The 15,184-nt window shown below is 37.3% G+C and overlaps 1 protein-coding gene across 24 annotated transcripts in view; it reads right to left on the bottom strand.

Moving 5' to 3' along the window:
- The window catches only part of ADGRL3 (adhesion G protein-coupled receptor L3), a 755,368-nt gene that overhangs the window by 140,602 nt on the left and 599,582 nt on the right, over positions 1-15,184 (bottom strand). For 22 of the 24 annotated variants that reach the window (XM_036021098.1, XM_036021052.1, XM_036021016.1 and 19 more), the window contains 2 exons: positions 6,247-6,549; positions 3,828-3,931 (listed from right to left, as the gene is read on the bottom strand). In XM_036021098.1, the coding sequence (XP_035876991.1) occupies positions 3,828-3,931; positions 6,247-6,549 (407 nt within the window). The remainder of the gene's footprint in view (positions 1-3,827; positions 3,932-6,246; positions 6,550-15,184) is intronic. The other 2 variants (XM_036021045.1, XM_036021097.1) reach the window with 1 other exon arrangement.

The following is a 15,184-nucleotide window of genomic DNA, read 5'->3' as shown; positions in this document are numbered from 1 at the left end:
TGCTAGACATAGAAAGACTATTTCCCAGTGACAATGCAGGCATTTCTTTTCCATACAATAGTTGGACCAGGTAATGAAGTAGGAAGCACACCTCACTTTACACGCAAATAAATATGGAAGCTAATCAAAACTGTAATCTCACAGAATTTTAAATTGAAAAAGAGTAGAGAGATTGTAAAATGCAATGAACTCTTTAAAGGTATGCAAACCAGAAAATATAAACCTTTTTTGAAAATATGACTCTAAGCAAGAGATCAAGCTGGAGCTGGAGACCATAATTTTAGTAAACAGTCATTAAGAAAGATGACAAAATAGGATATTTTGCCACATATGTTTGAGAAGACAGAACTCTGGGTTAATTTGTTGGCTTTCAATTAAAACTCAAAAATATTTGTAAAACATTAGTAAGAAGATTTGGCTATTTTTCCATCCACCCATTTATTTTTACCTGCCTTTCCTTCTGTCTATCCTCCCATCTTCCTATCCAGCCCCCTACCAGCTTTTCTCCCTCTCTCTCCTTCCCCTCCCACCTCTATTGTTGCTGAGGTAAAGTTCCCTTTGTGCAAAATTTTTGCTTTTCCCTTTCTGTATAAACTATGCTTTTAATTTAATTTCATCACTCTGAAAATATTCTGGCTAGTTTGTTTACAATAAATTTCTTCACGATATTCTGATTTTAAAGGCTTACATTTTTCTCTACTAAAATGTAATCTACTCTCTATTACCACATGAAATTTAATTTATAATGCCATCACTATAAAAGTGGTCTGAATTCATTTGCGAGTCAGAAGCCATCAAGATTCTTTGCCTGTTTTCTCCCTCCTGGCTTGACTACAGGGGAAAAATCATAACTCATTTCTTAGCAAAAATGAAAATATAAAGTTTGCTCTTCCCCACTAAAGTAAGCATCCTGGTCCGTTTATTTGTGTATACTTCCTGTCTATAATGCCTGACAAACAAGAGAAAACATTATTGATAATGAAATTAGTGATCATAGTGTAGATGCAGACGGTGACCCAGAACTATTTTTTCCTTTAAAGCCCTCAGAAGCACTATGAAGCCAAAGGAGGAGCCTCACACTCCAGGGTACGTTCACCCACAATCCCTTGCAGCGTGGAAACTGAATACACTGTTTCAAGAAGAGAATGTCCCTCTCCTTTCTTTTTTCATCTGAGCTTTCATGGGGGTAAAAAGCATTCCTTCACTTTAAAAGTCTGAAGTTCATAGAACTACAGTGGAGGAAGCAGGGGAAGAGTGACTCTTTGAAGATTCCCATTTCACTTTAATTTTCCAACATGGCATTAAACAATCCATTAGAGAAAAGGGTAGGGGAGGCCAGAGCAGAGGACAGGGGATGGGGCAAGGGAAAGGAAGGAGGGAAGTTGGGTGAATGAAGAGAGAAAGGGAAGAGATGGGGATGGAAAGAGAGGCAGGGTATGAGAACAGGAGCTAAAAACTGAGACACACTGGGTATTTTCCCCTTGCTAGTTCAAGGTCATTTTCTATCCTCCTCCATCAGGTTCTCTGCTTTAGCAGGTTGGACTCACATGTACTAATATTAAGAGTATCACTCTTCTCTGGCTTCCCTTTGGGTTTGGCCAGTGGGGAGGCTGGGAAGGTGAATGAGGAAGGGGGAAAGTGAGGTCAGGGATTTGTTCTCCTAGATCTGTTTTGGAAATGTTTCTTCAGGCTAGCCTCTCTCTCTCGTCTATACAACATCTTCCCTCTCAAGGACACCCTGCTTTCAATTTCTAGTCGTCCCTTGGATCCAGCAGCCACAGGCCTGAGTTTGGGAATAACTTTACTCCTATTACTAGTTCTGGGTTCCTGATCTGTCTCTTGCAGTTCAGCTTCCCTCTTTGAATTCCACTATAAACAACCCTCTTCCAATGTTCCATTGCTTGTTGTTGGGGCTCTGGTACCAAGGAAGGAAATGAGCAAATGTGTGGATTTGGAGGAGAATGCTTTGGGGAAGAGAGAGAGAAAATACAGACAAATAATTTTTTGAACACTGCATACTAACTCTCTCTTGAAAAGAAACCTGTGCAAATGCCATTTATATCCAACGAGTAGCATACATATATAGTGGTATGAGGGACACATCAGGTAAGAGGGTGGGAAGAAGTGAAAGACACTAGGTCAGTGAGTATGTGATACAAAGACAATCATGATCTATTCCCAATTAGCCAGTGTGGAGGCTACACATGAAGTCTTGATAAAGGCAGACCCAACTAAGACATGAGCTCCAACACCGACCTTGGGTTGGTTACATAAGCCAGTCTGCTGTGCTCTAAAGCCTGCTGTTATACTTTTGAAGATTTTGTAAATGTAAGTAATCAAGCTAAGGTATTATTATAAATTCCAATTGCTTAAATTCTAGAACCTTAATAAAATTATAAGAGCATAATTTTGTTGTTCTACAGGATTAAACAGAAATGCCTGGGAAGAATGGAACATATTTGTTAGAAAACAAAAGCACCCCATCCATAAATCAAATGGACAACAACAGCTGTCTGGTCTTTGCAAGGAATTATCTCTTTTGTCATAAGATTAGCAGGTCTGCAGAGGGAAGAAAAGAATTAAGCATCATTAAAGTTGCCCAGTAATTTCTGCAGTAAAATAGCCCAACCATATTCAGGAATTGTCATGAAAACCACTCAGCGTTCTAGGTGAATTATTACTGAATTAATATTAACCCCTGGGCTAAGTATGTAGGGAGTATTTCTTAAAAGACAGCAATGTAAGGAGATAGGCTACTGATCTCTTAATCTGATCACATCTAGCAAGAGTTATTTGCCCTGGGGTCTGAGCTACATTGTAATAAAAATCAAAGGACATAAAAACTGTGGCAGGAACAGTGCTGAAATTGGAGAAGATCATTATGAATAGCAACAAGTATGGAGATGCATATGTAAGAGGGTAACTAGAGTTAATATAACCACTGTTCTTCCATGATTTAGGGTAAATAGATAGTTACGACTCATCTGCTAAATGATCTACTGGGTAGATATTTATGGATTATTATACAGTATATTATTGAGGATCAGCCTAGTTAAAAACAAATAGAGGAAAGAGCAAATGGCACAGACAGGCTTTTAGTAAGGCCATCATTTGTAATATTTCTCAGGAAAAGTCTCTTTCAGAAATTCCGTAGCATAGCTAATGTGCCATAGAAGGACTCTCCATTTTGGGAGTGAATAAATCCACACAAATTGCTATAATAAAGATTCATCCCACAGCCCTTTTGGCATAAATGCACATCTGGTCTCTGTTTGTAATGAAATCAATTCGAAACCCCACAGTGCATTAATAATAAAAATGTTCAACATATTGCAACCAAATAAGCCCTGCAAATTTGAGTCTGCAAAATTCTGTCACACACGTGTATACTTTTAACACTGATAAATGATTAGGTTACAGGACATTTATCAAATGGCTTAAATTCCAAAGGTAGATATTTTCATTGTAATTATTATTTCCACAGGGACATCTCCATGTATGTGCGCTAGAAGCTTTTGCATGCTTGATTTATAGTATCTCTTAGACTTTTTTAATATCTGCAGTTCACAATACCATAGAAATTTTATCAATAACAAAATTATTATGATTAATACTGCCTGGCTTAGATAAAGTTCACAAATTTATCCTTTAAAAACAACAAAATTCCAGAATTAGTTTATCATAGGTTGTCATTAAATCATAAATGAAATTATAATGAGACAATTTTTACACATTAAAAAAATCTTGACTATTTTGTTTGCAGCCGTGAGGATCAACAACACAGGTCCCAGGTTTAGCAAACCTCTTTAGTCAGTTGCATGACTTACCTTCTGCGTGATATGGTTGACCCAAGGAGAAGAACAGTTGCTCAGATCTGGTCCTTGGGGGTCCCAGATTCCATCAGGAGCCAGGCACAGATAAGTTGATACTCCTAAAATAATGAGAGAAATAGGTCTTTAGATATTCAAACCATTTTTCTTACAAGGCCTTTCTGTCCATGCTATGCTTTAATATGAGCAAAGGTAAAAATGAGATCATTAAACTGAGATAATGTCTATTTTAACACCATGCATAGCAACTGGCTGTGGAGAAATGTAAGACAACAAACAAAAACCCTCAATATTCTTAAAGCACTCGCCAGCAACTACTCTGGGTATGGGGAATCACTGAATGAACTAGATGGCTATGGCACCTGTCTTCGTGGGCTTCTTGCTTGAGTTTTCAGAGGCAAGGGAGCAAGTGAGTCTTAACAGCAGTCTGCAGGTTTTTCAGGAAAACAATGTGGAAAAGGGCATTTGTTGTGGAGGAAAAACATGTTGTGTTTGGGCAACTTCAAGCATTTTCAACTGAGGTCTGCAAGATAGGAGAGTTGTTTAATGGAGCTGGAAAGGCAGGCAAAGCCAGACCATAAACTCCCTTGTCTGTCTTCTGTGTGTGCTGGGAAATCAATGAAGATCATGAAGCAGATGAGAGAAATGAGCTCATTAACAGAAACAACTGTAGTGGCCTCATGGAGGAGGATTTGAGGGAGCGATATGGAGGCTGTGGGAAGCTGTGGGAAGCTGTGGCAGTGGTTCCAGTGGGAAGCAGTCTGGGCCTGAACAACAGCACAGCAGAAGGGACCAGGAAAGGCAAAAGTAAGGCCCTATTTATGAACATTCTTGTGGGGGTGGAGGCCTCTGAAAACTTCCTTTAAATCTCTTTCCCAGTTTTCACCAAAAAATAGTCACTTACTTCTGAGGGCAAAGTGCTTTCAAATAAAGTTGCTTCACTAACTTTGACAACAAACATAAGAAGTAGGGAGCTCTAACATCAATGAGGAAGGAACTGAGGCCCAGGACTAAGGGGACAGTGCAGAGAGTGAAGGTTTCTTTTTTCTTTTAAAGATTTTATTTATTTATTTTTAGAGAGAGAAGGGAGGGAGAAAGAGAGAGAGAGAGAGAGAAACATCAATGTGCGGTTGCTGGGGGCCATGGCCTGCAACCCAAGCATGTGCCCTGACTGGGAATCGAACCTGCAATGCTTTGGTTCACAGCCTGCGCTCAATCCACTGAGCTACGCCAGCCAGGGAAAAGGTTTCTAACTATTTCCTGATTCTGTTACCACAGAAAACTTTACAACTAAACATGGCCTCCCTTCATAAAGGAAAGGTAGATTTCTGAATAGTTTTAATTACTCAGCTGAAAAAACTATAAGCATGCACCTTTGTAAAAGCCAGTATACCTCTGTGCTTCCCACCAGTTCATATACGATGGGATTCAGAATGACACATCCACTTTGGAACTTCTCTAAGAGAGGCCTGCTTCCTTAAAGTAAACAAATCAATAACACTCGAAGATACAGCCTCTAAGAATGCTACTCCAGTGATATGTATTGTGTATCTGTTTTACTTACATACATGGAATAATGAAAATTTTATTCGCTGTACTAAGAAAAGTTCCTTGAGGATCAATGCATGTGACAATAAGACAATCAGACAATTTCTGGTTTAAAAAGTGTATGTAAAATATGATTACCAATTGAGGATATTAAGAATCATATCAGTGAAAAAGAAGGAGTGAAGAGCTAGTTAGTTCTTAAATATTCCTTGGAGAAAATGCAGGATTGCTCTCTCTGTAATGAATGTTGAATAAGCCAGACTCTGATTTCTGCCTGCAAGAAATCTGACAATGTTAAGAGCTTTCAACTATTCAAGGACAGCTAAATGACTGGTAAAAAGAATAGTCAAACATCTATTGTTAAAAATTAGGTAGTGTCAGTGTTTGTCTTCTAACAGACAGGTGCTCAACCTCACTTTTTGCAATTGATATTTGAGGCCGTTAACAGCCTAGCCCACAGAATTCCAGAGCTTTCTCTTTAACTGTTGCAGAGAAGAGTTGTCTCCCTGGAGTAGCCTGGACATCCACAGCCTAAGTGTAACTCCAACCGGAGACCACACACCACGGGTGGAAAGTGCTGATCTCAACGTGTTCCCATCAAATTCTCACCTGTTGCCTCCTTAGAATGCATTTTCAAATTCTGAAAATACACTGCTTTAAATTGACATTTAGATGAGTCCAAAATTGAAGCAAATGTGAAATAACAAAAAAAAAAAAAGGAAGGAAGGAAGGAAGGAAGGAAGGAAGGAAGGAAGGAAGGAAGGAAGGAAAAGAAAAGATAAGAAAAAAGAAAGAAAAGAAAAAAATGTTAGAAGAGCAAGCCAAAGTAACAACACACCTTTAGCTTAGCTCTGTAGGACAGACATACCTATAGTTCCTGCGGGACATGGCTGCTTTGCCACCTGTCCTTGGCGGGTCTTAAACCACATGATTTCTCGGGCTTCCACAGCCTCACAGCTCTCTTCCTGAGCTGGGATTTGGGATGATGCTGATGGAAGTTGTGTGATAATGTCTTCAAGCACTTCAACAGCTGGAGATGGGGTGCTGGTGCTCCGGTTTCTTCTTCCTGACATCGACGGGGTGGTACTCCTGCCTGAGCTCCAAGTTGTGGTCCGAAGGGTGGTACTGGTGGTGGTGCTTCCCATGCCAAGTGGTCCTGTAGTAGAAATTTCTGGAATAAAATTCAAAAGAAAATTCCTACATTGCTTGTTCATAGTAGGACCTCAAAATGTCCTAATACTTTAGACACCATTTTTATTTGACAGTTCAGTGTCTTAAACTTGGGAAAAAGAAGCCAATTCCAAGGTCTCAGAGTTGGAAACTTTGGTTTCCAAAGTACCTGGAAAGCCATTTAACCCATACCTACCATAGGTTTGTTTACAGTTCTTCTCAAATCACAGAAAACAAATTATACCACAATTAAGCTCTGCAGTAAGTTTCTTAATGTTTCCTCCCTTGTATACAATTACAGGATTATAATTTAAAGCCCTTTCCCTAGAATTTTCAAACTTGGTATAGAAAGGGGGAAAGCATATACAATATTCTCTTTTTTAAAGATTTTATTTACTGATTTTTAGAGAGAGGGGAAGGGAAGGAGAAAGAGAGGAAGAGAAACATCAATATGTGGTTGTCTCTCATGCGCCCCCTACTGGGGACCTGGCCTGTAATCCAGGCAAGTGCCCTGACTGGGAATCAAACCAGTGACCCTTTAGTTCACTGACTAGTACAATTCACTGAGCCACACCTGCCAGGGCACAGTATTCTTTCACATTAAGTGTAGCATGAGTATCTAAAGGTGCAGCAAATGGGGAGAGGCAAAAAAAAAAAATCAGAAATTAAAGGGCTCATGAACTGAAAAGTAAAATGCAGTTATAGTATCCTTAACACAAATTAAAGTAGCTTGATGGATCTACCCTGATGCTTTAGAGCTTCCCCATGTTATCAAAACTTTCAAACTTGACATTTACTAATGTAAAATATAAGTAGCTTCCAATTAGTTATGTCCACAAATTATTTCCCAAGATTATTTTAAAAAGGGGAACATGTATTTCAGGTTCTACATAAAAGTAGTTATGCACCTTGATGAGATAGCATAGGTTATTAAACCAAAAATGTATCCAAAGGAATGTCCTACCCATACTATGGATGTAATCACTGTAGTAAATCATCTTCCTGGAAAAATATATATATTCATATTCTCATCATAGGAATGTAAGAGTACACACATACATACACTGCATTCCTCACTGTAAGATTAGAAACTACTGTAGCACTCCTAACCTCACAGACTGGCAGGAAGTCTTAAGGGAATTGACTCCAGCCAGATTCAAAGTAGCTCAGGTTTAAGGAACTGAAAGGAATCTTGAAGTGAGCTTCCTGATGTTTGTTATTCATTGTCTTTCTTTAATGTGTCCTCAACTTGACTGGGCTATCCCAGAAATGCCAAATCCTTCACAGTGTATTTGATGTATCTAAAACTTCCAAAACCAGTACAGAGATGGCAGGAGGAAGTGGGCGTGAATTTCCTGTACAGTGATTCATTGAAATGGTAGCATTTTCTAAACGATGCTATTTGTTACTTGTCTTCTTGTTTGTTCTTCTGTTTCCTTCCCCTTTTCTCAGCATTTCTCCTCTTTCTCTGTGTTCCCTCTCTATGTGGATGATAATGTTCATAAATATACTTATTCAAAGTTCACACAAGAAGCAGAATATCTTTTTTCCTCTTCTTCCATAGACAGCACCTGCCTCACTCGTTTATTTTGGTCTCTCCCCAGTCACCATAATCTGCTCAGCTCACCGTCATCAATGGATGAAAATAGCACTTAACCTTTTTTGCTAATGAAAGCAATATCAGAACAAAATGCCAATACTGGCATTTCAATATCTATATTTGGAAAATAAAAATTCATAATTCATAAAATAAAGTACTGACACTAAGTACTTAACAATTCAAATATAAAATTTAATATAACATTTTGAAATAAGTATAATTGAATTCTTAAAATTACATACAGTAAAAATATGAATATAAAAATTTGTATGCTTCAAAAAAGTTTAAATGTTTCAAAAAGAAAAATGCACACAATTAAGAAAATTTAATGGCAACTGGAAATTTATTAATATCAAAATTAGTTAATAAAATAAATAAATATTAAATAAATATTATTTTATTGCTATTAATCATTAGCCCTAAAAAACATGTGTTGGTGGTGGTGTTGCTAGCATGTATTTTGTGCAGATTTTCCAGCTAATGGAAAAATTCTTTTTTATTTCATACTACTTGATGAAGTAGTTAGGCAAGAGTTAAAAGTTAACTGCCAGTATTTTTTCTGTCTCCTTTAATGTAAATAATGTTTTATCCGGTTTGTACACTTGAACGGACCATTTTAAAAATTCTGATTTTTGACAGAGACACTGAATTTTTCATTGATAATAAGCTATAGTTTTTGTTTCAAACAAAACATTTCTAGCTTTTCTTTGTCTTATTTTGTTCTATCAAGTAAAAATAGAGATTTACTGCAGTTAACTATATTATTTAATTAATGCTAAAAATTTAGAAAGTTTCTGAACCACAGTAAAACTATATAATCCCACATGCACTGAAAAGATCTGTCAGCCTATTGTCTCAATCACACAAATCATAGACAACAAGCAATGACACACTATCACAAGATCTTTGTACTTGGACAATTTTGAATAGAGCTATCACTTAGCATAGAATTTATATATATATATAAATATATATATATACACACACACATACACACAAACATATAAACATATATACACATATATCCCTCATATATATATACACACATATATATATACACATACATCACATATACACACACACATACACACATGTATGTACACAAATGATATATATTATTGCCCAATATTTAAGTGACCTAGGTTTCAGGTTTTTAAAGAGCACACTATGACACCAAAATGGATTTAACAAGAGTACCACAAAGTAAAAATCAATGTCCTTTATTTTTATCTAAAGTTAACCTGTCAGACCATACTCTACCCTGTGTCAGACATATCTGATGTGCCATTAATTGGAATATGTTACTCCCCAGACTAACATCCTTAAATGGTTTCTCTCTGTTTTCCAAAGGCTGGGCTCCTTTTCTCTGCACCTAAAGCTCTTCCTAAGTCTATTTCTCCAGTTTGTTTATAACGCTTCTTCATCTTTTAACTCTACCCTTAAACCATACAAAGTTGCCAGTATTTCCCAAGTGCACCCTTTTCCTCCTGCCTGGGGTTCTTTGAATATGCTGTAGTGTTCTGAGCACATTTCCATCTAGCCAATTCCCATTTATTCTTTGGGCTTGGATTGGATGCCACTTCCATTAAGGGGCCTTTTCAAATTCACCAAAGTGGTATTATACATGCACATGTGTTTTGTTCAAGATTATTTCCTGTTAGCCTTGTGCCTGATCAAGAGTAAATAAAATCTCAGTCAAGACAGGTGAACATCAGGGATGGTCAAGAAAGAAGAGAGGGTCTATTTGGGAAATTTCACAAAAGAAGGGAAAAGATGAATAGAGGGAAATAGTAAATAGGGTAGCTGAAATTTCCAACAGTTAATAGGATGAAGAAGTTGTTTGTTTGTTTATTTATGCATCTATTTATTTATCCATCTTCATCTGAGGATATGGTTTTGTTGTTGATTTTAAAGGACGATATGGGGTGGAGAGAGAGAGAGAGAGAGAGAGAGAGAGAGAGAGAGTTAGTTTACTGTGAGAGAGAAGCACTGGTCGGTTGCCCCCCCCATTAGCACTCCAACTGAGGATCGAACCCACAACCTGGGTGTGTGTCCTGGACAGGAATCAAACCCACAAACCTTTTGGTGCATGAGACAATGCTCCAACCAACTGAGCCACCAGGCCAAGGCCTGGAGAAGTTATTTTATAAGTGCATTTTTCTCTACATTAAAAAAAAAATCACTAGACAACTTAGAGAGAAAATAAGCAGGTATGATACTAAGCCCCCTCTTTCTCAAAATGATTCCATCTTAGAACAACCACATTTAAATTGAGTCTTTATAGTCCTCTTATGAAGCACTAACACTGACAAAGAAGATTTTTTAAAAGTTCAATTTGGTGCGGCATACATTGCAAACACTTCATTTAATACAGACATACTAATATTGAGGCTCAGGAAGGAACGTATTTCCTTGGAACTGCGCCACAGAGAGATGTCTGCACGCAGAGTCGTATCATTCCATTTGAGTTTAAGCTGAATAAAAGTCAATTTTAAAAGTTGTCCTTGATCCCCATCCTTCCCTTTCCATTTACTGCTGTGTAAGACTCCCAAGGGCTCTGCTCAATGCCACCTTTTGGCAGAGTAAGTACTAGTGATATACAAGGTGTCACCAGTGCCCCAGAAAGAACTCGTGCTGTTGCTAGATGCTGCAAATAAAGATCTAGATTCACTGAAGAGTCGCAGCAACACCTTGGCCAGGCTCCAACCTGTATCATATGCCTTGAGAGCTTGTTTCTCTGTTCTCCAGCAAGGGAGAAGTGACATGACACATTTCAGATGTATAGTCTTATTGAATCTTACCTGGTGACATTGCTAGTAATGAAATTATATGGTATTAAGTACCCCATGTGCCTGTATATCAAAGAAAGGTCACTGTGTAAAAGAAAATAAGTTTGAATGACTACTTACATACAAAACCTTATCAAAATTGTACAATTTTCTTTATGATTTTGTCATTGTGCTCATACAGATTAGTACTTTCATAACAGTAACTAAAAAAACTTCAACTAACATTTTCCTCTCATAATTAACCTTGTTTCCAAAAGAAAATTTTAATTATCCTGTCCCCTGAAATGTATTGCTAATGGCTTATTTCATTTTGATTTGTTTTATTTTTTTCCTTCAGTCTGCCTTGAAAAGAATAAATCATTTTGAATACATCTACAGGTTGTAAGTTTGTGGTGTATACTAACAAAAAGCAGTAAATATAAGCAACATTTCTATAGTGTTTTACCTTTTGCAATGTTTTTGTTTACCTTTATTATCTCATTGAATTCTAAAAAAATGTTCAGAGTAAATGACTCTATGAATTTCTACTATTACAACTGAGAAAATGTAAGTTCAAATGGTAAATGCATCATAACCATACAAGCAGTAGGTAAATCACTGTTCCCAGATTCCATATTCTGTGATTCTCACAATAAGGCATTGAAATGATATTCTGGGGGGCACTAGCCTGCTGCCTGGAGCAGCTCTCTCTCTGCAGGGCAACCAAGTGGGTGTGGCGATGCCCTGGCCTTCCTTTGCTTTTTTAGGGGGAGACAGAAGACTCAGACAACCTAGGTGGGAATGTAAAGCAGTGATCTTGCAGTTTCTCCAACAGTTTCATTTTTGTGTTTTATGAAACACAAAAATGAATGGAGAGTTCCTTAAGGCCAAGTCAGACACTGGGCTAGACCCAAGGGAGCACTATCACATTGAAAGGCCCTGGTCCCTGCCTTCATAGGGGGAAGGTTGGGAAAGGGTGGAACTGAGGCACAGAGAGATTAATTTCACAAGGTCACACACCAAGATACTAATTTCACAAGGCATTCCCACTTCCAAAAAGACTTGCCTAAGACATGGAATTTTAAACTGCAATTTCTGAAAATGCCCAAATCCCTTTTCAAACTCTGATCTATCTACAGTTGTGATATCTTTGGATCCTGGTTTGCCTGCTTCACTTTTGAACTACTATTTGAAAACGGTAACAGAGGCTTCAATGGTGCCCTGCAACCAGCTGGCAGGGCTCACAGATCTGCCTGCTAAATTTTCAGAAAAATTTTAAACTGGGTTAGACAAAGATATTATTACAAAGTAAACTTTATAAATTTACAATTAAATAAATGACATCAAGACTAAGAAAGATGACATTCTGAATTATTTCATACATTTTATGAGCCTTCCATAAAAAAGAGACTGAAGAAAGTAATTCTAATGAAACATTATTATCCTTGAGCACAAAATATATTTATTACTTGGGATGGACCTTGTCATGGACTTAATTCTTTTCACGTAAAATTCCTATGTTGAAGCCCTGGCCTACGTGTGGCTATATTTGGAGATAGGGACTTTAAAGAGGTAATTTCAAAGAGGTCTTACCGGTTGGACCTAACCCAACAGGACTTGTGTCCTTATAAGGAGGAAGAGTTCCCAGGGATCTATGAACAAAGAAAGAGCAGAGTCCATGGGAGGGCATGGTGGGAAATCTACTATTTGCAAGTCAAGGAGAGGGGCCTCAGGAGAAACCAACCTTGGCAGCACCTTGACCTCAGACTTTTAAGCTGCCAGAACGGTGAGAAATGAATTTCTGTTGTATAAGCCACCTAGTCTACGGTATTTTGTTGTGGCAGCCTAGCAGGCTAATACAGGCATTTATAAAAATGTGGTAATTAAAACAATATAAAATACAATACATTTACCTTCTTTTCCTAAAGTGCCTGGACTTTCTTCTTGATTCCCTTTAATTTTTTTTCCTTTCCTCTCTAACGTATGTACCCCCCTCACAGTTTTCCCTTTAGGAACCTTTATTTTGTTTTAACTTTCTTCCAACATATCATATTTTTGCTGATTCCAAAAGCAGCTCCTTCTCCCCATCCTCCAAATATTTATTTAAATCCAAGCTCAATTATTCAAGAAATCTCCCCAAGGGCCTGATGGAGGAAATAAGAAAACTAAAACCACAACAATGCAGCAAGTAGTGTTTGGCCCCCTGTGCCAGGGCTCGGGGTGAAAGACAAACTCTGCCTGGCCCCACAGACATCAGTTAGTAGCAGCAGATTTGAGTGCACCTTGTTTTTTTTTTTTTTTTTTTTTTTTAACATTAATATTGCTGGTGATAAAATGGTATAATTGTTTTCCAAAGACATTTATAGTACTAGGTTTTATGGCCTCTCAAGACAGTGAAAATTCCACTTGTTATCAGCTGTGTGAAAGTATCTCTATTTCTGTAATTTGAGCCATTTATATCTGCTGATTCTCCCATAAGGTATATCCTTATTATAAACAGATGAAACTATTTTTTTTTAATCAACCTGACCTTGCAGTGGCCCCATCATGTAAGTTTATAAGCTAAAATATAGAAGTTAGGGGCATCTTATTAAAGTCATCTGAGACACGTTTGGTCCCTATCATACCAGGAACTCTGTTGTATGTGTTATATATTTGCCCTCATTCAGTATTCCTAATAACCTTTGAATAAGTATTCTTCATTTTGGAGAGGAAATAAATCAAATTGATTAGTTTTTCCAAGCTTACATAGCTGGCAAATGATAAAATTCCCTTTCTGTTAGGACTCTATGCTATAGGAATTTATGTAAAAATTTATGCAAAATTTAATGACAGGAACACCTCTAAAACCTCACAATGAATTTGGAAATCAATCTGCCCCAAACACTGCTCACAAAGGCTTCTAATGGTGTTGGCACAGCCCAGACCTGTTGGTACTCATCACCCACTCATTATGGACTAGGGCCTATTCTGCACACTTTCTAGGAACTAGCCCATTTAATTCTGACAACAAATTTGTGAGTAGGTGCTATTAATTATCCTCATTTTAGAAATGGTAAAACTGAAGTCTCAAGAGATTCAGCAAATTTTCAGCACAGAAATAACCTGGGCATTGTTACAGAGACTCCCCATTCTTAACCACACTAACTTGCATGGAATATTGAGAAACAGCTTGATCTGCGAGAAAGCAGCCTGCTCACTGCAGATGGGAGGGGAGGATGCTGTTCTCTTTGAGCTCGTTTCTTTCTGTTCATGGCATTTTTGATTCTTTAGAAGTAAGGGTTCAGGGCCAGTTTAGAAAACACTGTAGAATCCAGAACACTTAATACATTTTTCAGCACATAACCAGGCAATAAATCATCAGCAAACAATACTGTAGCATAATAGCTGGCTTTTTTCGTACCTGTATTATATATCAGGAAGTATGCTAATGCTTTACATACAATTGAGGTATAGCAAGGGTAAGTGAATTTCCTAACTTCACGCAGATTTAAAGTCATTTTTTAAAAATGAATGAACTGTGTGTCATATATTATTTGCCTATAAGAGAACTTAGGTCTGAAAATTATAAGTATTTCATTCCATCCATATTTATTAATCAACTACTGTATGTCAGGCATTGTATTGTGAATAAAGTGTTGAGTATAGATATCATGTTCCGTGCCTGAGAAAAGCCTCTCTAAAAGGCTTTATAGAAGCCAATGAAGATAGCAAATAGGAAACAGAAAGAGGGGACATGGGCTACCATATTTATTCATTCACTATACATACACTAGTGTTTGTTTTACATTACACTTTGTGCTGGGCATCAAGGACTCAGAAATGAAGCAAAGAAAATTCCTGAAGGAGGTTTTGATGTACAGTATATAAAGGAAGTTACATCATCAATTATTCTATGTATCACTTAGAAAAAAATCTCTGCCAATTAAACTCTGACATGCCTTTAATAACTAGGCACATTCCAACATAAGAAATGCTAAAAGGTGAAATCATGAGAATCTTCGAGTTGATAAATACTGTAATAATAACAGAAATGTCTCATTATACCATGAGATAAATAATCATTTAAAAGAGATGTGACTTTGGACAAATAATACTTCTCTGTGCCTTACATTTTTTAATTTTTTTCACTAAGTGGACAAACAGGCATACCTCAGATACTATGGTTTTGGTCCCAGACTACTAGGATAAAGTGAATATTACAATAAAGCCAGTCACATTATTTTTTGGTTTTCCAGTGCATGTAAAAATGTTTTACACTATAATGT

This window comes from Phyllostomus discolor, chromosome 1 (assembly GCF_004126475.2).
Source record: "Phyllostomus discolor isolate MPI-MPIP mPhyDis1 chromosome 1, mPhyDis1.pri.v3, whole genome shotgun sequence".
NCBI lineage: Eukaryota > Metazoa > Chordata > Mammalia > Chiroptera > Phyllostomidae > Phyllostomus > Phyllostomus discolor.
This window is presented reverse-complemented; position numbering and strand designations above follow the sequence as displayed.